Consider the following 25065-nt stretch of genomic DNA (forward strand, 5'->3'; position numbering starts at 1 on the left):
ACAAAGTATCAAAAACAGGACTCTTAAAGAATGTAATTAAATGTTAATTGTATTTTTTTGATCACAGAAACAATGAGAAGAAAATTTGGAAAAATAAATAATGAAATGTTAATTATCTAAAGCAACCTGTGTAATCATCTGCAAGAGAGTAGCCCCAATCGGCCCTAGCCCCAGGTAATAGAGGCCAGATAACTCTCACCGGAATCGGCCCGAGCTCAATCCCCGCATCCTAGCCATAATGTAATACTGGCCACATCTATTCTGCCATGTCTGACTCTACGCCGAGTGCCCCAACTCTCAGCCGGAATCGGCCCAGATCCACTGTGCTAGCTGGGTGGTGTCCTGTGTGAATTTAAGTATGCTCCCTCTTATTCTCTCTCTCTCCGTCTCCCTACCTGCCTGGAGGACCTGAGCCCTAGGACCATGCATCGTCTCCTGGCTGTCCCCAGTCCACCTGGTCATGCTGCTGCTCCAGTTTCAACTATTCTGCCTGCGGCTATGGAATTCTGACTTGTTCACCGGACTTGCTACCTTGTTCCGGACCTGCTGTTTTCGACTCTCTCCCGCTCTACCGCACCTGCTGGCTCGACCTCTGAATGCTCGGCTATGAAAAGCCAACTGACATTTACTCCTGATGTACTGACCTGTTTCACCCTCTACAACCACTGTGATTATTATTTGACCTTGTTGGTAATCTATGAACATTTGAACAGCTTGGAGAACAATGTCCTCTTATAATCTCTACCCGGCACAGCCAGAAGAGGACTGGCCACCCCTCCGAGCATGGTTCCTCTCTAGATTTCTTCCTAGGTTCCTGCCTTTCTAGGGAGTTTTTCCTAGTCACTGTGCTTCTACATCTGCATTGCTTACTGTTTGTGGTTTTAGACTAGGTTTCTGTACAGCACTTTGTGACATTGGCTGATGTAAAAAGGGCTTTATAAATATATTTGATTTGAGTGGTCTTAAATTTGATTCATTGTATTTCTGAAGAACAGAGGAAAATTGCAGTGGGCCTCAAAAGAAGCCGGACTACAGAAGTTTAGTGTTTTGAACTTTGGAGTAGAACACCCGTCAAAGGAGTTCTCAGGCGTGACGACAGATGTTAAAAGTTGAATAGCTGAAGAGAATTCCTGGTGTGGTTGGAGCCCGGCGTCTGACCCGCTGGGTGAATGGAGAGAAAGAAGAAAGTCTGTCGGCACAGTTGTTTTTTTGATAAAGAGCAAATACCCACGCATGTGAGGCTTGATTATGTAAGATATACTACAAGAGCTTTCATCCCCAAACCACTGCAGTGTAAGAATTTTAAAGGATTTGGCCATGTTTCAAGTGTGTGCAAACAGATAGAGAATACTGAAGAACGCTGTGTAGAAGGACAAATCAAAATGTATTGATCACATACACATTAGCAGATGTTATTGCGGGTGTAGCGAAATGCTTGTGCTTCTAGCTCCGACAGTGCAGTAATATCTAACAAATTACATAACATATACCCAATACACACAAATCTAAGTAGTAATTAAGACTATACACATATGGACGAATGATGTCAGAGCAGAACGGACTAAGATACAGTAAAATAGTATAGAAAACAGTATATACATATGAGATGAGTAATGCCAGATATGTAAACATTATTAAGTGAATGAGATACTGTAGAATAGTATAGAAAACAGTATATACATACAGTGGGGCAAAAAAGTATTTAGTCAGCCACCAATTGTGCAAGTTCTCCCACTTAAAAAGATGAGAGAGGCCTGTAATTTTCATCATAGGTACACTTCAACTATGACAGACAAAATGAGAAAATAAAATCCAGAAAATCACATTTGTAGGATTTTTTTATGAATTTATTTGCAAATTATGGTGGAAAATAAGTATTTGGTCACCTACAAACAAGCAAGATTTCTGGCTCTCACAGACCTGTAACTTCTTCTTTAAGAGGCTCCTCTGTCCTCCACTCGTTACCTGTATTAATGGCACCTGTTTGAACTTGTTATAAGTATAAAAGACACCTGTCCACAACCTCAAACAGGCACACTCCAAACTCCACTATGGCCAAGACCAAAGAGCTGTCAAAGGACACCAGAAACAAAATTGTAGACCTGCACCAGGCTGGGAAGACTGAATCTGCAATAGGTAAGCAGCTTGGTTTGAAGAAATCAACTGTGGGAGCAATTATTAGGAAATGGAAGACATACAAGACCACTGATAATCGCCCTCGATCTGGGCAAGATCTCACCCCGTGGGGTCAAAATTATCACAAGAACGGTGAGCAAAAATCCCAGAACCACATGGGGGGACCTAGTGAATGACCTGCAGAGAGCTGGGACCAAAGTAACAAAGCCTACCATCTACGCCACCAGGGATTCAAATCCTGCAGTGCCAGACGTGTCCCCCTGCTTAAGTCAGTACATGTCCAGGCCCGTCTGAAGTTTGCTAGAGAGCATTTGGATGATCCAGATGAAGATTGGGATAATGTCATATGGTCAGATGAAACCAAAATATAACTTTTTGGTAAAAACTCAACTCGTCGTGTTTGGAGTACAAAGAATGCTGAGTTGCATCCAAAGAACACCATACCTACTGGGAAGCATGGGGGTGGAAACATCATGCTTTGGGGATGTTTTTCTGCAAAGGGACCAGGACGACTGATCCGTGTAAAGGAAAGAATGAATAGGGCCATGTATCGTGAGATTTTGAGTGAAAACCTCCTTCCATCAGCAAGGGCATTGAAGATGAAACGTGCCTGGGTCTTTCAGCATGACAATGATCCCATACACACCGCCCGGGCAACGAAGGAGTGCCTTCGTAAGAAGCATTTCAAGGTCCTGGAGTGGCCTAACCAGTCTCCAGATCTCAACCCCATAGAAATCTTTGGAGGGAGTGTTGCCCAGCAACAGCCCCAAAACATCATTGCTCTAGAGGAGATATGCATGGAGGAATGGGCCAAAATACCAGCAACAGTGTGTGAAAACTTTGTGAAGACTTACAGAAAACGTTTGACCTCTGTCATTGCCAACAAAGTGTATATAACAAAGTATTGAGATAAACTTTTGTTATTGACCAAATACTTATTTTCCACCATAATTTACAAATAAATTCATAAAAAATCCTACAATGTGATTTTCTGTATTTTTTTTTTTCTCTTTTTGTCTGTCATAGTTGAAGTGAATGACAGGCCTCTCTCATATTTTTAAGTGGGAAAACTTGCACAATTGGTGGCTGACTAAATACTTTTTTGCCCCACTGTATGAGATGAGTAATGCCAGATATGTTAACATTATTAAGTGAATGAGATACTGTAGAATAGTATAGAAAACAGTATATACATATGAGATGAGTAATGCCAGATATGTTAACATTATTAAGTGAATGAGATACTGTAGAATAGTATAGAAAACAGTATATACATATGAGATGAGTAATGCCAGATATGTTAACATTATTAAGTGAATGAGATACTGTAGAATAGTATAGAAAACAGTATATACATACATATGAGATGAGTAATGCCAGATATGGTGGGGATCTTAATCATTTGGACCAACTACAGATATGAGATATGGCCGTGGGGATGATTTCCCCCAAGGGCATAAGGCTGAGGGTTTAGGGCCGAGGGCTGTCTACTTTGACTTTGAAATGCAGCCAATGACTTCACATCTGAATACTTGCAAGGGGTACTGGCGCCGGGAAACCCGCCCTCCCAGGCTCCTCTTAAACCTGTTCTAGGGATCAGATCTCTGTTTAAAAAAAAGAAGAAAAAAAATACCGAAAAATTTGTTTCGTTTATTTATTTATTGGTCGTTTTTTGATAATCCTGTTTCCATCCCGCACAAGTTGGCGGCGGGATGCACATCCAATTGTGTGATCGGAAATATACCATAGAAGAAGAAGGCTACCGTTGGCCAATGATGACCTCTGGCTGTGCATAGCTACTGTAAGTGATACACAAGTTGCAGTACCTCGTCTTCGCCAACAGGTTGCACTGCGTGTTGTAAACAGTGAGATCTCCATTTTGTGTGTTTTTTCCTAGAGGTTAGCGCTTACTTTCATTTTTGGCTGGTGAACGACACAGCTAATTCCGTGATTTTCGGGTGCACTTTTATACCTAACACATTGGATTGGATGATCCGATTAATGACTTGCTTATTCGTGTCCTGCTACGATTCGCAAGGAGAACGCAATCAGATGTTTTCGTGTTTCTGGCCCATTTGCGAGCAAAATAACACCAAAACAAGAACAACAATGTCAGACGATGCATGGAGTCACATCCAGCTACCAAACGCCTGAGGGGTAGGCAAACGCTTTAGATTTAGAGATGAAATACATTTTTTTAAAGTAATACAATGTGCCATACATTCATTTGGAATTAATAACTAGATATGAATTGTTAGCTACTAGCCAGCTCAACATGTCACTCAACGAGATGTTTGGGGGGGAGGCGCATTTACAGGCGCGAACGTTTGCTAACTAATTTAACGGGAGCGAAGTTACTTGGCTGGCTGGCTGGCTCGCTGTTACAAAATAGAAGAACACGCGGGTTAATTAGTTAGGTTGCATAAACACTTATTTCAATAAATATGGCATTCAATTATAACTTTTGGTTGTTGTTTTCAAATAATTAAGTCAAGGAAGGGAATAGTTAGCCACTTAACGTTAACTAGGTAGTAAACTAGCTAATATCTAATAACAAAATGCGCGCCCCAGCAGCAGGGAGAATTCAGTATTTATTTATTTATTGAACCTTTATTTAACTAGGAGAGTCAGTTAAGAACAGATTCTTATTTACAATGACTGTTTACCCCGGGCCAGACCCGGACGACGCTGGGCCAGTTGTGCGCCACCCAACTGATTTGAACCAGGGATTGCACTGAGATACAATGCCTTAGACCACTGCGCCACTCAGCAACCCCATTTAAAAGTAGCTATTTATTCATTGAGAACATAATAGTTGGGAAAATGTTTTAGATACAGCTACTAGGTCTAACTTGCCACGTGTGTAGTATGTTTGTGTCTATACACTCAGGCAGGCTATTTGGTACATGTCCATGCAGGTTTATATTAGCCTACATGTGGCAGACACCAATCTAGTGCATCACCAGGGGTATATTCATTATGCCGATTCTGTTACAAAATGTTTTGTAATGAACTATTTTGGACAAATTCAGTTAGGTCCCTCCCCGCTTTGTTCTGTTAGCTTCCATTAGATACTTAAAATGGTAAACGGTTTCCATTTCGAGACATAATGAATACACCCTAGAATCCATGCTAACGACATTATCTACTCCCTTTCCCCTCTCTACCCAGGATTGTAAGATGGGTCAAGGAGGAGTGAAGAGCAGGAGTAACAAAAACAACAGCAGAGTTAGGCGCCGTGTGATAGAAAACCCCTCAGAGGGAACCCTTCTCAACTACGCTCCCAACATGTCCGTTGCCTTGGAAACCACCATCGCGCCTTGTTCCTTCGATCCAGCCAACTGATGCAACCAGGTGACGTGCCCAGCGGAACCAGTAACAGACCTCACCTCAGCCACCGCTCCGTGGGCCTCTACCTGGAATACCCAGAGCCTCCCGCCACAAAGGTACTGCCCACACACTCTGGTCTCTACCCACACACTCTGGTCTCTACCCACACCCTCTGGTCTCTACCCACACCCTCTGGTCTCTACCCACACACTCTGGTCTCTACCCACACACTCTGGTCTCTACCCACACACTCTGGTCTCTACCCACACACTCTGGTCTCTACCCACACACTCTGGTCTCTACCCCCCCACACACACACTCTGGACTCAAATCAAATAAGAGCTGGTGCTCTCATGCATGCTTCAGTGTTGCTTGCCTCGAAGCGAGCATAAAAGGCATGTAGCTCGTCTGGTAGGCTCACGTCACTGGGCAGCTCGTGTCTAGATTTCCTTTTGTAGTCCGTAATAGTTTTCAAGCCCTGCCACATCCGACGAGCATCAGAGCCGGTGTAGTAGGATTCAATCTTAGTCCTGTATTGACGCTTTGCCTGTTTGATGGTTCGTCTGAGGGTGTAGCAGAATTTCTTATAAGCGTCCCGATTAGTTATCCCGCTCCTTGAAAGCGGCAGCTCTAGCCTTTAGCTCGGTGCTGTCTTTTTTGTTGTCTTTTATCTATGGCTTCTGGTTGGGATATGTACGTACGGGCACTGTGGGGATGATGTCATCGATGCACTTATTGATGAAGCCGGTGACTGAGGTGGTATACTCCTCGATGCCACTTGGTGAATCCCGGAACATATTCCAGTCTGTGCTATAGCAAAACAGTCCTGTAGTGTAGCATCCACGTCATCTTACCACTTCCGTATTGATCGAGTCACTGGTACTTCCTGCTTCAGTTTTTTGATTTTAGCAGGAATCAGGAGGATACAATTATGGTCAGATTTACCAAATGGTGGGTGAGGGAGAGCTTTGTACGTGTCTCTGTGTGTGGAGTAAAGGTGATAGGGAGTAGGTTTTCCTCTGGTTGCACATTTAACATGCTGATAGAAATGAGGTAAAACAGATTTATGTTTGCCTGCATTAAAGTCCCCGGCCACTAGGAGCGCTGCTTTATGGATGAGCATGTACTTGTTTGCTCATGGCCTTGTACAGCTTGTTGAGTGTGGTCTTAGTGCCAGAATCGGTTTGTGGTGGTAAATAGACGGCTATGAAAAATATAGATAAACTCTTGATAGATTGTGTGGTCTACAGTTTATCATGAGATACTCTACCTCAGACGAGGACTACCTCGAGACTTCTTTAATATTAGACATTGTGCACCACCTGTTATTGACAAATGGTCACAGACTCCACTGCTCGTCTTACGAGACGTAGCTGTTCTGTTATGCCGATACATGGAAAACCCAGCCAACTGTATATTATCCGTGTCTTTGTTCAGCCACGACTCAGTGAAACAATATATTACAGTTTTTAATGTCCCGTTGGTAGGATAGTCTCGAATGGAGCTCATCCAGTTTATTCTCCGGTGATTGCACGTTGGCCAAAATAATGGATGGTAAAAGTGGGTTACCTACGCTGGACTCTTTTCTACTTCCTGTATATAGCCATGTTATTTTCTACTTCCTGTATGTAGCCATGTTATTTTCTACTTCCTGTATGTAGCCATGTTATTTTCTACTGTCTGTATATAGCCATGTTATTTTCTACTGTCTGTATATAGCCATGTTATTTTCTACTGTCTGTCTATAGCCATGTTATTTTCTACTGTCTGTCTATAGCCATGTTATGTTCTACTTCCTGTATGTAGCCATGTTATGTTCTACTTCCTGTATGTAGCCATGTTATGTTCTACTTCCTATATATAGCCATGTTATTTTCTACTCCCTATATATAGCCATGTTATGTTCTACTTCCTGTATGTAGCCATGGTATTTACTACTCTCTGTCTATAGCCATGTTATTTTCTACTCATTATTTTTATTCATTATTCACTGTGTATTTATTCCTCGTTTCACCATTTTCAACATCTTTTTTTTCATCTTCTCTTTAACTCTGCATTGTTGGAAAAGGATCCGTAAGTAAGTGTTTCACTTCGTAGAAAACAGCATTTCACTGTTGTGTACGAACCATTAGACAAATACAATTTAGGAAAGGGTCAATGCCATTCCAGTTCAGTAATGCAGGATTTTTTTCTCATAGAGAACTATTATTATTATTATTATTATTATTATTAACTATTGAGATGTCAGGTTACTTCCTGAATTTACAGATCTTCTTTCCTTTTTTCCCCCTCTACAATGATTTCCCATCTGATACTAAAACAGTATTTCTTCTTATCTAATCTTAGGTTTGTACAAAGGACCAGAGAGCCCAGACCCAGCAGACCTACATGTTCCTGAGAATCTGACTCTTCATCCTCGGGGAGACCTACTCCTGCCTGGAAAACAGCTGACTTCCACCGCTCCACACACAGCATGGACTCCCTAATCGGGGACTCAGACCCCAACCTGTTCCCCATGTCCATGAGGACAGAGACAGCCTTCTCGCGGGACCAGAACCCTATGGATATGGACCAGGAAGGGTACATTGGAAAAGACCAGAAACTGTTCAGCGACAACACTCTGGATCTCCTCCAGGACTTTGAGTTGACAGGCTCCCCCTCAGACTTTTACGTAGGGGACGACGCCTTCCTCTCCTCCCTGGCTGATGACACTCTCCTGGGGGATGAGAGCCAGGATCGTGGGGTCTCCAACTCCACCTCCAAGCCAGCTGCTACTATGACCAATAGTGGTAGTTTTAGCGGTTCCAACACCACCACATTGAATGGTAGCAGTCTACTAGCATGTCAGGATGAGTCCAACTCCAGCACCTCTATGACAACCACCGCCACTTTCCCCATGGTGAAGATGGAGAAGGAATCTGGCTTCATCCAGCTGTGTACTCCAGGGGTGATCAAACAGGAGAACACGTCTGCCATGCGTAGCTCCTCCTGCCAGATGAGTGGTAGTACCGGCGGCTCCACTTCCTCTTCTCCCTCCGAGCTGTCCAGCTCCAGCCCCAGCCCCATCTCCATCTGTGGGGTGAGCACCTCTGGAGGACAGAGCTACCACTTTGGAGGCAACAGCAGCATTAACACCACCTTGGCTTCCACTACCAGTGGAGCTTCTCAGCAGAAGGATCAGAAGCCCTCGGTGTTCAGCCTGTATCCTCCGCTGGTGACAGTAGGAGAGGCCTGGAACAACATTAGCTATGGGGATGGAGCTTCAGGAATGCAAGGCCTCTCCAGCCCTACCTCCGCTTTCTCCAGCAGCTATGCCAGGTAAGGAGGAGAACTGAAGGAATGTGGCTAATAGAGAACAGTCCAGTGAGAGGGTGAGGCTGGTGTCACATTGCTATGTAGAGAACTGTGGAATAGGACTGACAGCAGGGCTCTTGGTTTGTAAACATGTAAAGGCAACTTGGTCCAGTCAGTTGGTTAGTTTGAAACTGAATTGAAAAGGGTTAGAGATTATCCTAGTGTTTTAAACTTTTACATTTTTTTTAAAACATGATTTATTTTTCTCCTGTTGCTTGTATCGACATGCCTTAAATCACTTTGTGTCAACTGTGCAGGGGAGTGAAATATCACAGACTAATAGTGTAGCCCCTTTCACCAACTAGGATAGTAGGAAGTGGGTCATGTGTTCTCTGATACCATAATGGTGTCTTACTTCAGGCGTTTTTAGAAATGTTTGCTAAACAATTACCACACCTCACAGGTTGTGCGGTCCCAAATGGCACCCTATTCCAGAGTTTTTATGTTCTGGTCCAAAGTAAAGTAATGCACTATATAGGCAATAGAGAGCTATTTGGGACACACCTATAGTTCCGGAACAGTAGACCACTGCCCTACAGAGCTCTGGGGAATAGAGGCAACAATCTGTTCTATGTAGGCCTGGCTCGGGGAATTCCACTTTAACCTCAGAGACATGTCATTGTCAGAACATCTACGGACCTGTTCTACAACACAGTGCTTTGTCTGCCAACTCTCTGTTTTCTAAATTACAGCTACAGATATACTAGTGTAGACTAGTTAGTGTATAGAGCTATACTAGTATAGACTAGTTAGTATAGAGCTATACTAGTATAGACTAGTTAGTATATAGAGCTATACTAGTATAGACTAGTTAGTGTATAGAGCTATACTACTATAGACTAGTTAGTATATAGAGCTATACTAGTATAGACTAGTTAGTCTATAGAGCTATACTAGAATAGACTAGTTAGTATAGAGAGCTATACTAGTATAGACTAGTTAGTATATAGAGCTATACTAGTATAGACTAGTTAGTGTATAGAGCTATACTAGTATAGACTAGTTAGTGTATAGAGCTATACTAGTATAGACTAGTTAGTATATAGAGCTATACTAGTATAGACTAGTTAGTGTATAGAGCTATACTACTATAGACTAGTTAGTATAGAGAGCTATACTAGTATAGACTAGTTAGTATAGAGAGATAGACTAGTTAGTATAGAGAGCTATACTAGTATAGACTAGTTAGTATATAGAGCTATACTAGTATAGACTAGTTAGTCTATAGAGCTATACTAGAATAGACTAGTTAGTATAGAGAGCTATACTAGTATAGACTAGTTAGTATATAGAGCTATACTAGTATAGACTAGTTAGTGTATAGAGCTATACTAGTATAGACTAGTTAGTGTATAGAGCTATACTAGTATAGACTAGTTAGTATATAGAGCTATACTAGTATAGACTAGTTAGTCTATAGAGCTATACTAGAATAGACTAGTTAGTATAGAGAGCTATACTAGTATAGACTAGTTAGTATATAGAGCTATACTAGTATAGACTAGTTAGTGTATAGAGCTATACTAGTATAGACTAGTTAGTGTATAGAGCTATACTAGTATAGACTAGTTAGTGTATAGAGCTATACTAGTATAGACTAGTTAGTATAGAGAGCTATACTAGTATAGACTAGTTAGTGTATAGAGCTATACTAGTATAGACTAGTTAGTGTATAGAGCTATACTAGTATAGACTAGTTAGTATATACAGCCATACTAGTGTAGACTAGTTAGTATATACAGCTATACTAGTGTAGACAAGTTAGTATATACAACTATACTAGTGTAGACTAGTTAGTATATACAGCTATACTAATGTAGACTAGTTTGTAGACTAGTTAGTATATACAGCTCTACTAGTGTAGACTAGTTAGTATAGAGAGCTATACTAGAATAGACTAGTTAGTATATACAGCTATACTATTGTAGACTAGTTAGTATTTACAGCTATGCTAGTGTAGACTAGTTAGTATATACAGCTATACTTATGTAGACTAGTTTGTAGACTAGTTAGTATATACAGCTACACTAGTATAGACTAGTTTGTAGACTAGTTAGTATATACAGCTACACTAGTATAGACTAGTTTGTAGACTAGTTAGTATATACAGCTATACTAGAATAGACTAGTATATACAGCTATACTAGTGTAGACTAGTTTGTAGACTAGTTTATATATACAGCCATACTAATGTAGACTAGTTTGTAGACTAGTTAGTATATACAGCTATACTAGTGTAGACTAGTTGGTATATACAGCTATACTAGTATAGGTCAGTTGGTATATAGAGCTATACTAGTATAGACTAGTTAGTATATAGAGCTATGCTAGTGTAGACTAGTTAGTATATACAGCTATGCTAGTGTAGACTGGTTAGTATATACAGCTATGCTAGTGTAGACTAGTTAGTATATACAGCTATACTAGTATAGACTAGTTAGTATATAATGCTATACTAGTGTAGACTAGTTAGTATATACAGCTATACTTGTGTAGACTAGTTAGTATATACAGCTATACTAGTGTAGACTAGTTAGTATATAATGCTATACTAGTGTAGACTAATTTGTATACTAGTTAGTATATACATCTATACTAGTATAGACTAGTTAGTATATACCGCTATACTAGTGTAGACTAGTTTGTAGACTAGTTAGTATATACAGCTATACTAGTATAGACTAGTTAGTATATAATGCTATACTAGTGTAGACTAGTTAGTATATACAGCTATACTTGTGTAGACTAGTTAGTATATACAGCTTTACTAGTGTAGACTAGTTAGTATATACAGCTATACTAGTGTAGACTAATTTGTATACTAGTTAGTATATACATCTATACTAGTATAGACTAGTTAGTATATACCGCTATACTAGTGTAGACTAGTTTGTAGACTAGTTAGTATATACAGCTATACTAGTGTAGACTAGTTAGTATATACAGCTATACTAGTGTAGACTAGTTTGTAGACTAGTTAGTATATACAGCTATGATAGTGTAGACTAGTTAGTATATACAGCTATGCTAGTATTGACTAGTTAGTATACACAGGTGAAGTCAGAAGTTTACATACACCCTAGCCAAATACATTTAAACTCAGTTTTTCACATTTCCTGACATTTAATCCTAGTACAAATTCCCTGTCTTTGGTCAGTTAGGATCACCACTTTATTTTAAGAATGTGAAATGTCAGATAGTAGAGATGTATTTACATACACTCAATTAGTATTTGGTAGCATCGCCTTAAAATTGCTTTACTTGGGTCAAACGTCTCAGGTAGCCTTCCACAAGCTTCCCCAATAAGTTGGGTGAATTTTGGCCCATTCCTCCTGACAGAGCTGGTGTAACTGAGTCAGGTTAGTAGGTCTCCTTGCTAGCACACGGTTTTTCAGTTCTGCCCGCAAATGTTCTATAGGATTGAGGTCAGGGCTTTGTGATGGCCACTCCAATACCTTGTCCTTAAGCCATTTTGCCACAACTTTGGAAGTATGCTTGGGGTCATTGTCCATTTGGAAGACCCATCTGCGACCAAGTTTTAACTTCCTGACTGATGTCTTGAGATGTTGCTTTAATATATCCACATCATTTTCCTTCCTCATAATGCCATCTATTTTGTGAAGTGCACCAGTCCCTCCTGCAGCAAAGCACTCCCACAACATGATGCTGCCACCCCCGTGCTTCACGGTTGGGATGGAGTTCTTCGGCTTGCAAGCATCTCCCTTTTTCTTCCAAACATAACGATGGTCATTCTGGCCAAACAGTTCTATTTTTGTTTCATCAGACCAGAGGACATTTATCCAAAAAGTTCGATCTTTGTCCCCATGTGCAGTTACAAACTGTAGTCTGGCTTTTTTATGGCGGTTTTGGCGCAGTGGCTTCTTCCTTGCTGAGTGGCCTTTCAGGTTATGTCGATATAGGACTCGTTTTGCTCTGGATATAGATACTGTTGTACCTGTTTCCTTCAGCATCTTCACAAGTTCCTTTGCCGTTGTTCTGTGATTGATTTGCACTTTTCACACCAAAGTACGTTCTAGAGGTCGACCGATTTATGATTTTTCAACACCGATACCGATTATTGGAGGACCAAAGAAAGCCGATAATGACAATTACAACAATACTGAGTGAACACTTTTATTTTAACTTAATATAATACATCAATCAATTAAATTTAGCCTCAAATAAATAATTAAACATGTTCAATTTGGTTTAAATAATGCAAAAACAAAGTGTTGGAGAAGAAAGTAAAAGTGCAATATGATAATAATAATAATAATAATAATAATCCTTTTAACATGAGTCTTCAATATTCCCAGTTAAGAAGGTTGAGGTTATTATAGGAATTATAGGACTATTTTTCTCTATACCATTTGTATTTCATATACCTTTGACTATTGGATGTTCTTATAGGCACTTTAGTATTGCCAACGCTATTAGCGCGCACCCTGCTAACTAGTTAGCCATTTCACATCGGTTACACCACCCTATTCTCGGGAGTTGATAGGCTTGAAGTCATAAACAACGCAATGCTTGGAGCATTGCGAAGAGCTGCTGGCAAACGAATGACAGTGCTGTTTGAATGAATGCTTACGAGACTGCTGCTGCCTACCACCGCTCAGTCAGACTGCTCTATCAAATATCAATTCATAGACTTAATTATACCATAATAGCACACAGTAATAAGAGCCTTAGGTGATTAATTTGGTCAAATCCGTATAAATAAAAAATAAGACGTTTATTCTTTCAGTGAAATATGGAACCGTTCCGTATTTTATCTAACGGGTGGCATCCATCAGTCTAAATATTCCTGTTACATTGGGTGGCATCCATCAGTCTAAATATTCCTGTTACATTGGGTGGCATCCATCAGTCTAAATATTCCTGTTACATTGGGTGGCATCCATCAGTCTAAATATTCCTGTTACATTGGGTGGCATCCATCAGTCTAAATATTCCTGTTACATTGGGTGGCATCCATCAGTCTAAATATTCCTGTTACATTGGGTGGCATCCATCAGTCTAAATATTCCTGTTACATTGGGTGGCATCCATCAGTCTAAATATTCCTGTTACATTGGGTGGCATCCATCAGTTTAAATATTCCTGTTACATTGGGTGGCATCCATCAGTCTAAATATTCCTGTTACATTGGGTGGCATCCATCAGTCTAAATATTCCTGTTACATTGGGTGGCATCCATCAGTCTAAATATTCCTGTTACATTGGGTGGCATCCATCAGTCTAAATATTCCTGTTACATTGAACAACCTTCAATGTTATGTCATAATTACATCAAATTCTGGCAACTTAGTTCAACGAGCCTGACGGCCCAAACTGCTGCATATACCCTGACTCTGTTGCACAGAACGCAAGAGAAGTGACACAATTTCCCTAGTTTAATATTGCTTGCTAACTTGGATTTCATTTGAACTAAATATGCAGGTTTAAAAATATATACTTCTGTGTATTGATTTTAAGAAAGGCATTGATGTTTATGGTTAGGTACATTCGTGCAACAATTATGCTTTCGAATGCGTTTTTGTTAAATTAACCCCCGTTTGGCGACGTTGGCTGTCTTTGTTAGGAAGAAATAGTCTTTGCAGTTCGCAACGAGCCAGGCGGCTCAAACTGTTGCATATGCCCTGACTCTAGATAAACTAGTAATATCATCAACCATGTGTAGTTAACGAGTAATTATGTTAAGATTGATTGTTTTTTATAAGATAAGTTTAATGCTAGCTAGCACCTTACCTTGGCTCCTTGCTGCACTCGCATAACAGGTAGTCAGCCTGCCACGCAGTCTCCTCGTGGAGTGCAATGTAATCGGCGATGATCGGTGTCCAAAAATGCCCATTACCGATTTGTTATGAAAACTTGAAATCGGCCCTAATTAATCGGCCATTCCGATTAATCGGTCGACCTCTACTAGAGACCCTAGTCGATTCCAGGCTGTATCATAAAACGGCCGTGATCGGGAGTCCCATAGGGCGGCGCACAATTGGGCCAGTATCGTCGGGGTTATGGTTTGGCCAGGGTAGGCCGTCATTGTAAATAAAAATGTGTTCTTAACTGACCTACCTAGTTAAATAAAGGATAAATAAATCATTATTGTTATTGTAATTTCTGCTGGGCGTCAGTCACGGTTCGCTCCAAATCACGACTGTAAAAGGACACATTTTGGTCTTCCCCACTCGGATGAGATATATTTTCCCTCGTCTTGACCAATCAAACTCCCGCATTCACTGAGCAGGCATTGGATCAGCAGACATCTATCCTCTGACTGATGTACGTTTGCCTTGAGTGTAGTTGTTCTCCGGTAGCAAGTTAAAAAGCTGAAGCAAAACATTAGGAAATGTAGCTGGCTACACACACACACACACACACACACACACACACACACACACTACAGCTGTTCTTTCTATGATGGACTTGCAAAGTCTCTGGAAAAAATACAAAAATAATTAATTTTAAGGTAATTGACTTATGCTTGTCTGTTCTGTTAGCCAAATAGCCTTGAACTTCTGCTGCCATCTGATGAAACACGAAGCTATTTTCTGCCGAAAGTGCTGCATTCATTTATGTTGCGTGAAGAAAAACTATAGTTGCACGTGAAGGATCACTCTACTGAATAAAAAAACAACAGTTGACTTTCTATATAAAACGCAGGTGAAACGGCGTATAAAAAAAGTCTGCATTTTGAAAATGCTCATTGCTGAAAGCTAATGTGACCCCATTGCCGCTGATGTAGAAATAGCTTTCAGAAGGGTCCAAAGAAGTGCACTGTATAGGGAGCCAGTTCAGACAGCTGAGTCGTGGGTTATAAGGGTGAGGCATGAAATCATTTCACTGGTAGGTAAAGAATCAAAAACAGAGCTGAGAGACAAGCGTGTCTAAGCGTGTGTAAGTATTAGTGCCAGCTTGTAATGGCTAACGACAGACACCTAGGAACAACACCAAACCCTGAGGCCAAACTTACATAAAGGGTGCGTTCCAGACTGTCTTTACTACAGGTGACCTCACAACACCTGACAAAGTAAATTTATCTCTGCAGGAAGTGGACCCACATGAATATGATATTATCAATCTGTCCTAATTAATCGGCCATTCCGATTAATCTGTCTACCTCTAGTACGTTCATCTCTATGAGACAGAATGCGTCTCCTTCCTGAGAGGTATAACGTGGTACCTTCAGGCGTTTGGAAATTGCTCCCAAGGATGAACCAGACTTGTGGAGGTCCACAAATGTTTTTCAGAGGTCACGCAGCCGTCATACCGCTCAATAAGGAGATTCGAACAGCAGCAAAGGACCTTGTGAAGGTGCTGGAGGAAACAGTGGGGGTGCTTTGCTGCAGGTGGGACTGGTGCACTTCAAAATAGATGGCATCATGAGGAGGGAAATTATGTGGATATTTTTAAGCAACATCTCAAGACATCAGGAAGTTAAAGCTTGGTCGCAGATGGATCTTCCAAATGGACAATGACCCCAAGCATACTTCCAAAGTTGTGGCAAAATGGCTTAAGGACAACAAAGTCAAGGTATTGGAGTGGCCATCACAAAGCCCTGACCTCAATCATATAGAAAATATGTGGGCAGAACTGAAAAAGCGTGTGCAAGCAAGGTGGCCTCCGAACCTGACTCAGTTACTCCAGCTCTGTCAGGAGGAATGGGCCAAAATTCACCCAACTTATTGTGGGAAGCTTGTGGAAGGCTACCCGAAACATTTGACCCAAATTAAAAAAGTTAAAGGCAATGCTACTAAATACTAATTTCACATTCTTAAAATAAAGTTGTGATCCTAACTGACCTAAAACAGGGATTTTTTACAAGGATTAAATGTCAGGAATTGTGAAAAACTGATTTGGCTAAGGTTCAAATGTATTTGGCTAAGGTGTATGTAAACTTCCGACTTCAACTGTAGATGTGATGGGTAAAAACAACCCTCTAAAAGGTTAATTTGGGAGATGGTAACTCTTTTTAAATAACCTCTCTTGTGGTGCCCCAGATCCTAATTTAGTTCATTGTTACATTATTTAATTTAATTGTGTAACAATTTGAAAATACTTAGTTAATTAGTTAAATTAGTCTTCAGATGAATGTTAGTCAATTCACGACAACTGTCTCAACTGTTCTGGAGAACTACGGTAAACTTCACGATATAAATAATGTTGTGCTGTTTACCAACAAACACGTGACTGGCTCAACTGTTCTGGAGAACTACAGTAAACTTCATGATGTAAATAACGTGACTGTCTCAACTGTTCTGGAGAACTACGGTAAACTTCATGATGTAAATAACGTGACTGTCTCAACTGTTCTGGAGAACTACAGTAAACTTCATGATGTAAATAACGTGACTGTCTCAACTGTTCTGGAGAACTACGGTAAACTTCACCATGTAAATAACGTGACTGTCTCAACTGTTCTGGAGAACTACGGTAAACTTCACCATGTAAATAACGTGACTGGCTCAACTGTTCTGGAGAACTACGGTAAACTTCATGATGTAAATAATGTGACAGGTGAAATGCAGAACACGATCTGATTCATCTCCTAACGTATTGCTCAAGTTGACAGCTGGTATTTACTTACAAAGTAGCATTTATTGAAAAACTATTAAGAAATAGCTTTGAAGGTATTGAAAAACCATCCCGTGGCTATTTCCAAATACCCCGGTATACAGTACCGCCCAAGCCTAGTGACAGCAGCTCTAACTAGGAACAGATGGATGAGAACAAGAGGTCTCGATAAATGTCACACAGGTTGAGACACACGTCACCGCAGGCAGACGGGCACAAAAATGAAACCGTACTCACTCCCACTCATCAGATACACAGACAGCCACACACAAACACACGCGTGATTGGACCCGGATGTAATCACAGAGAGAGAGAGCCAATCACGCGTGTGTATTTGTGTGTGGCCGTCTGTGTATCTGATGAGTGGGAGTGAGTATGGTTTCATTTCTGCTTGCGGTGACGTGCGTCTCAACCTGTGTGACATTTAGCGGCTTGCCGTTAGCTGAGCCGAAGCCCTCTCCCTCCAAGCTTGACCCCAGGTCATATCGCTCTCTGTCTCACGCTCTCTGTCTCTCTTGATCTCTGTCTGGCTTTCTCAATTCAATTCAAGGGCTTTATTGGCATGGGAAACATGTGTTAACATTGCCAAAGCAAGTGAAGTAGATAATATATAAAGTGAACATATAAAGTGAAATAAACAATAAAAATTAACAGCAAACATTACACATACAGAAGTTTCAAAACAATAAAGACATTACAAATGTCATATTATATATATATACAGTGTTGTAACAATGTACAAATGGTAAAGGACACAAGATAAAATAAATAAGCATAAATATGGGTTGTATTTACAATGGTGTGTGTTCTTCACTGGTTGCCCTTTTCTCATGGCAACAGGTCACAAATCTTGCTGCTGTGATGGCACACTGTGGAATTTCACCCAGTAGATATGGGAGTTTTTCAAAATTGGATTTGTTTTCGAATTCTTTGTGGATCTGTGTAATCTGAGGGAAATATGTATCTCTAATATGGTCACACATTGGGCAGGAGGTTAGGAAGTGCAGCTCAGTTTCCACCTCATTTTGTGGGCAGTGAGCACATAGCCTGTCTTCTCTTGAGAGCCATGTCTGCCTACGGCGGCCTTTCTCAATAGCAAGGCTATGCTCACTGAGTCTGTACATAGTCAAAGCTTTCCTTAAGTTTGGGTCAGTCACAGTGGTCAGGTATTCTGCCACTGTGTACTCTCTGTTTAGGGCCAAATAGCATTCTAGTTTGCTCTGTTTTTTTGTTAATTCTTTCCAATGTGTCAAGTAATTATATTTTTGTTTTCTCATGATTTGGTTGGGTCTAATTGTGCTGCTGTCCTGGGGCTCTGTGGGGTGTGTTTGTGAACAGAGCCCCAGGACCAGCTTGCTTAGGGGACTCTTCTCCAGGTTCATCTCTCTGTAGGTGATGGCTTTGTTGTGGAAGGTTTGGGAATCGCTTCCTTTTAGGTGGTTGTAGAATTTAACGGCGCTTTTCTGGATTTTTATAATTAGTGGGTATCGGCCTAATTCTGCTCTGCATGCATTATTTGGTGTTCTACGTTGTACACGGAGGATATTTTTGCAGAATTCTGCGTGCAGATTCTCAATTTGGTGTTTGTCCCATTTTGTGAAGTCTTGGTTGGTGAGCGGACCCCAGACCTCACAACCATAAAGGGCAATGGGCTCTATGACTGATTCAATTATTTTTAGCCAAATCCTAATTGGTATGTTGAAATTTATGTTCCTTTTGATGGCATAGAATGCCCTTCTTGCCTTGTCTCTCAGATCGTTCACAGCTTTGTGGAAGTTACCTGTGGCGCTGATGTTTAGGCCAAGGTATGTATAGTTTTTTGTGTGCTCTAGGGCAACAGTGTCTAGATGGAATTTGTATTTGTGTTCCTGGTGACTGGACCTTTTTTGGAACACCATTATTTTGGTCTTACTGAGATTTACTGTCAGGGCCCAGGTCTGACAGAATCTGTGCATAAGATCTAGGTGCTGCTGTAGGCCCTCCTTGGTTGGTGACAGAAGCACCAGATCATCAGCAAACAGCAGACATTTGACTTCGGATCCTAGTAGGGTGAGGCCGGGTGCTGCAGACTTTTCAAGTGCCCGCGCCAATTCGTTGATATATATGTTGAAGAGGGTGGGGCTTAAGCTACATCCCTGTCTAACCCCACGACCCTGTGTGAAGAAATGTGTTTTTTGCCAATTTTAACCGCACACTTGTTGTTTGTGTACATGGATTTTATAATGTTGTATGTTTTACCCCCAACACCACTTTCCATCAGTTTGTTTAGCAGACCCTCATGCCAAATTGAGTCAAAGGCTTTTTTGAAATCAACAAAGCATGAGAAGACTTTGCCTTTGTTTTGGTTTGTTTGGTTGTCAATTAGGGTGTGCAGGGTGAATACATGGTCTGTCGTACGGTAATTTGGTAAAAAGCCAATTTGACATTTGCTCAGTACATTGTTTTCATTGAGGAAATGTACGAGTCTGCTGTTAATGATAATGCAGAGGATTTTCCCAAGGTTACTGTTGACGCATATTCCACGGTAGTTATTGGGGTCAAATTTGTCTCCACTTTTGTGAATTGGGGTGATAAGTCCTTGGTTCCAAATATTGGGGAAGATGCCAGAGCTAAGGATGATGTTAAAGAGTTTTAGTATAGCCAATTGGAATTTGTTGTCTGTATATTTGATCATTTCATTGAGGATACCATCAACACCACAGGCCTTTTTGGGTTGGAGGGTTTTTATTTTGTCCTGTAACTCATTCAATGTAATTGGAGAATCCAGTGGGTTCTGGTGGTCTTTAATAGTTGATTCTAAGATTTGTATTTGATCATGTATATGTTTTTGCTCTTTATTCTTTGTTATAGAGCCAAAAAGATTGGAGAAGTGGTTTACCCATACATCTCCATTTTGGATAGATAATTCTTTGTGTTGTTGTTTGTTTAGTGTTTTCCAATTTTCCCTGAAGTGGTTTGAGTCTATGGATTCTTCAATTACATTGAGCTGATTTCTGACATGCTGTTCCTTCTTTTTCTGTAGTGTATTTCTGTATTGTTTTAGTGATTCACCATAGTGAAGGCGTAGACTCAGGTTTTCCGGGTCTCTATGTTTTTGGTTGGACAGGTTTCTCCATTTCTTTCTTAGATTTTTGCATTCTTCATCAAACCATTTGTCATTATTGTTCATTTTCTTCGGTTTTCTATTTGAGATTTTTAGATTTGATAGGGAAGCTGAGAGGTCAAATATACTGTTAAGATTTTCTACTGCCAAGTTTACACCTTTACTATTACAGTGGAACGTTTTACCCAGGAAATTGTCTAAAAGGGATTGCATTTGTTGTTGCCTAATTGTGTTTTGGTAGGTTTCCAAACTGCATTCCTTCCATCTATAGCATTTCTTAATGTTACTCAGTTCCTTTGGCTTTGATGCCTCATGATTGAGTATTGCTCTGTTTAAGTAGACTGTGATTTTGCTGTGGTCTGATAGGGGTGTCAGTGGGCTGACTGTGAACGCACTGAGAGACTCTGGGTTGAGGTCAGTGATAAAGTAGTCTACAGTACTACTGCCAAGAGATGAGCTATATGTGTACCTACCATAGGAGTCCCCTCGAAGCCTACCATTGACTATGTACATACCCAGCGTGCGACAGAGCTGCAGGAGTTGTGACCCGTTTTTGTTGGTTATGTTGTCATAGTTGTGCCTAGGGAGGCATATGTGGCAGGGAATGCTCTCTCTCTCTCTCTCTCTCTCTCTCGCTCTCGCTCTCTCTCTCAATTCAAGGGGCTTTATTGGCATGGGAAACGTGTGTTAACATTGCCAAAGCAAGTCAGGTTGATAATTTACAAAAGTGAAATAAACAATAAAAATTAACAGTAAACATTACACTCACAGAAGTTCCAAAAGAATAAAGACATTACAAATGTCATATTATGTATATACAGTATATATACAGTGTTGTAACGATGTACAAATGTTTAAAGTACAAAAGGGAAAATAAATAAGCATAAATATGGTTTCTTGTGGCAACAGGTCACAAATCTTGCTGCTGTGATGACACACTGGTATTTCACCCAGTAGATATGGGAGTTTATCAAAATTGGGTTTGTTTTCAAATTCTTTGTTATCTGAGGTAAATATATGTCTAATATGGTCATACATTTGGCAGGAGTTCAGGAAGGGCAGCTCAGTTTCTCTCTGTCTCTCTCGCTCTCTCTGTCTTGCTCTCTGTCTCGCTCTCTCTCTCTCGCTCTCTCTGTCTTGCTCTCTCTGTCTGTCTCTGTCTCTCCTGTCTTCTCACGCAACACTGCTGAACCATAGGCACAACAGACACTGATGGACTGGGCCTTTCTGGCCCTCTGTGGGTGCGTTGCAGGTTCACTTAATTGCAGCCACAGCAGATTGATAATATAATATTCATGTGGGTCCATTTCCTCCAGAGATAAATTTACTTCGTCAGGTGTTGTGAGGTCAGCTGTAGTAAAGACGGTCTGGAACGCACCCTTTATGTAAGTTTGGCCTCGGGGTTTGGCCTGTTCCTCTGTCTGTCCTTGAGGCTGATGATCTGCACACCTGTAGTAAAGACGGTCTGGAACGCACCCTTTATGTAAGTTTGGCCTCAGGGTTTGGTGTTGTTCCTAGGTGTCTGTCGTTAGCCATTACAAGCTGGCACTAATACTTACACACGCTTAGACACGCTTGTCTCTCAGCTCTGTTTTTGATTCTTTACCTACCAGTGAAATGATTTCATGCCTCACCCTTATAACCTATGACTCAGCTGTCTGAACTGGCTCCCTATACAGTGCACTTCTTTGGACCCTTCTGAAAGCTATTTCTACATCAGCGGCAATGGGGTCACATTAGCTTTCAGCAAGGAGCATTTTCAAAATGCAGACTTTTTTTATACGCCGTTTCACCTGCGTTTTATATTGAAAGTCAACTGTTTTTGTATTTTTTCCAGAGACTTTGCATGTCCATCATAGAAAGAAGGTAGCCAGCTACATTTCCTAATGTTTTGCTTCAGCTTAGCCCAATGCAGCTTTTTAACTTGCTACCGGAGAATAACTACACTCAAGGCAAACGTACATCAGTCAGAGGATAGATGTCTGCTGATCCAATGCCTGCTCAGTGAATGCGGGAGTTTGATTGGTCAAGACGAGGGAAAATATATCTCATCCGAGTGGGGAAGACCAAAATGTGTCCTTTTACAGTCGTGATTTGGAGCGAACCGTGACTGACGCCCAGCAGAAATTACAATAACAATAATGATTTATTTATCCTTTATTTAACTAGGTAGGTCAGTTAAGAACACATTTTTATTTACAATGACGGCCTACCCTGGCCAAACCATAACCCCGACGATACTGGCCCAATTGTGCGCCGCCCTATGGGACTCCCGATCACGGCCGTTTTATGATACAGCCTGGAATCGACTAGGGTTTCTAGTAGAGGTCGACCGATTAATCGGAATGGCCGATTTCACGTTTTCATAACAAATCGGTAATGGCCATTTTTGGACACCGATCATGGCCGATTACATTGCACTCCACGAGGAGACTGCGTGGCAGGCTGACTACCTGTTATGCTAGTGCAACAAGGAGCCACGGTAAGGTGCTAGCTAGCATTAAACTTATCTTATAAAAAACAATCAATCTTAACATAATCACTAGTTAACTACACATGGTTGATGATATTACTCGTTTATCTAGCTTGTCCTGCGTTGCATATAATCGATGCGGTGCCTGTTAATGTATCATTGAATCACAGGCTACTTTGCCAAACAGGTGATTTAACAAGCACATTCACGAAAAAAAGCACTATCGTTGCACCAATGTACCTAACCATAAACATCAACGCCTTTCTTAAAATCAATACACAAGTATATATTTTTAAACCTGCATATTTAGTTAATATTGCCTGCTAACATGAATTTATTTTAACTAGGGAAATTGTGTCACTTCTCTTGCGTTCATTGCACGCAGAGTCAGGGTATATGCAGCAGTTTGGGCCGTCAGGCTCATTGCACGCAGAGTCAGGGTATATGCAACAGTTTGGGCCGTCAGGCTCGTTGAACTAATTTGCCAGAATTTGATGTAATTGTGACATAACATTGAAGGTTGTTCAATGTAACAGGAATATTTAGACTGATGGATGCCACCCAATGTAACAGGAATATTTAGACTGATGGATGCCACCCAATGTAACAGGAATATTTAGACTGATGGATGCCACCCAATGTAACAGGAATATTTAGACTGATGGATGCCACCCAATGTAACAGGAATATTTAGACTGATGGATGCCACCCAATGTAACAGGAATATTTAGACTGATGGATGCCACCCAATGTAACAGGAATATTTAGACTGATGGATGCCACCCAATGTAACAGGAATATTTAGACTGATGGATGCCACCCAATGTAACAGGAATATTTAGACTGATGGATGCCACCCAATGTAACAGGAATATTTAGACTGATGGATGCCACCCAATGTAACAGGAATATTTAGACTGATGGATGCCACCCAATGTAACAGGAATATTTAGACTGATGGATGCCACCCAATGTAACAGGAATATTTAGACTGATGGATGCCACCCAATGTAACAGGAATATTTAGACTGATGGATGCCACCCAATGTAACAGGAATATTTAGACTGATGGATGCCACCCAATGTAACAGGAATATTTAGACTGATGGATGCCACCCAATGTAACAGGAATATTTAGACTTAGGGATGCCACCCGTTAGATAAAATACGGAACGGTTCCATATTTCACTGAAAGAATAAACGTCTTGTTTTCGAGACGATAGTTTCCGGATTCGCCCATATTAATGACCTAAGGCTCGCTTTTCTGTGTGTTATTATGTTATAATTAAGTCTATGATTTGATAGAGCAGTCTGACTGAGCGATGGTAGGCACCAGCAGGCTCGTAAGCATTCATTCAAACAGCACTTTCCTGCATTTGCCAGCAGCTTTTCACAATGCTTGAAGCACAGCGCTGTTTATGACTTCAAGCCTATCAACTTCCGAGATTAGGCTGGCAGTACTAAAGTACCTATTAGAACACACAATAGTCAAAGGTATATGAAATACAAATGGTATAGAGAGAAATAGTCCTATAATAACTACAACCTAAAACTTCTTAACTGGGAATATTGAAGACTCATGTTAAAAGGAGCCACCAGCTTTCATATGTTCTCATGTTCTGAGCAAGGAACTTAAACGTTAGCTTTCTTACATGGCACATATTGCACTTTTACTTTCTTCTCCAACACTTTGTTTTGTTGCGTTATTTAAACCAAGTTGAACATGTTTCATTATTTATTTGAGGCTAAATTGATTTTATTTATGTATTATATTAAGTTAAAACTGTTCATTGTTCATTCAGTATTGTTGTAATTGTCATTATTACAAATATATATATAAAAATCGTCCGATTAATCTGTATCTGTTTTTTTTTGTCCTCCGATAATCGCTATCGGCGTTGAAAAATCATAGTCGGTCGACCTCTAGTCTCTAGTGACGCCTCTGACACTGAGTTGCGGTGCCTTAGACCGCTGAACCAGGGTCTGTAGTGACGCCACTAGCACTGAGATGCAGTGCCTTAGACCGCTGATCCAGGGTCTGTAGTGATATAGCCTCTAGCACTGAGAAGCAGTGCCTTAGACCGCTGATCCA

General features: G+C 40.8%; 1 protein-coding gene across 2 annotated transcripts in view; it reads left to right on the plus strand.

Moving 5' to 3' along the window:
• The first annotated feature begins 4042 nt into the window (after positions 1-4042).
• Positions 4043-25065, plus strand: part of nr3c1 (nuclear receptor subfamily 3, group C, member 1 (glucocorticoid receptor)) — a 63411-nt gene continuing 42388 nt past the window's right edge. Inside the window, 3 exon segments of one of the 2 annotated variants that reach the window (NM_001124482.1) lie at positions 4043-4293; positions 5308-5582; positions 7813-8784. In NM_001124482.1, the coding sequence (NP_001117954.1) occupies positions 7940-8784 (845 nt within the window). In that variant the 5' untranslated portion in view covers positions 4043-4293; positions 5308-5582; positions 7813-7939. 2 annotated transcript variants of the gene reach the window in all.

This window comes from Oncorhynchus mykiss, chromosome 14, assembly GCF_057628025.1.
Source record: "Oncorhynchus mykiss isolate SJ-2025 chromosome 14, ASM5762802v1, whole genome shotgun sequence".
Taxonomy (NCBI): domain Eukaryota; kingdom Metazoa; phylum Chordata; class Actinopteri; order Salmoniformes; family Salmonidae; genus Oncorhynchus; species Oncorhynchus mykiss.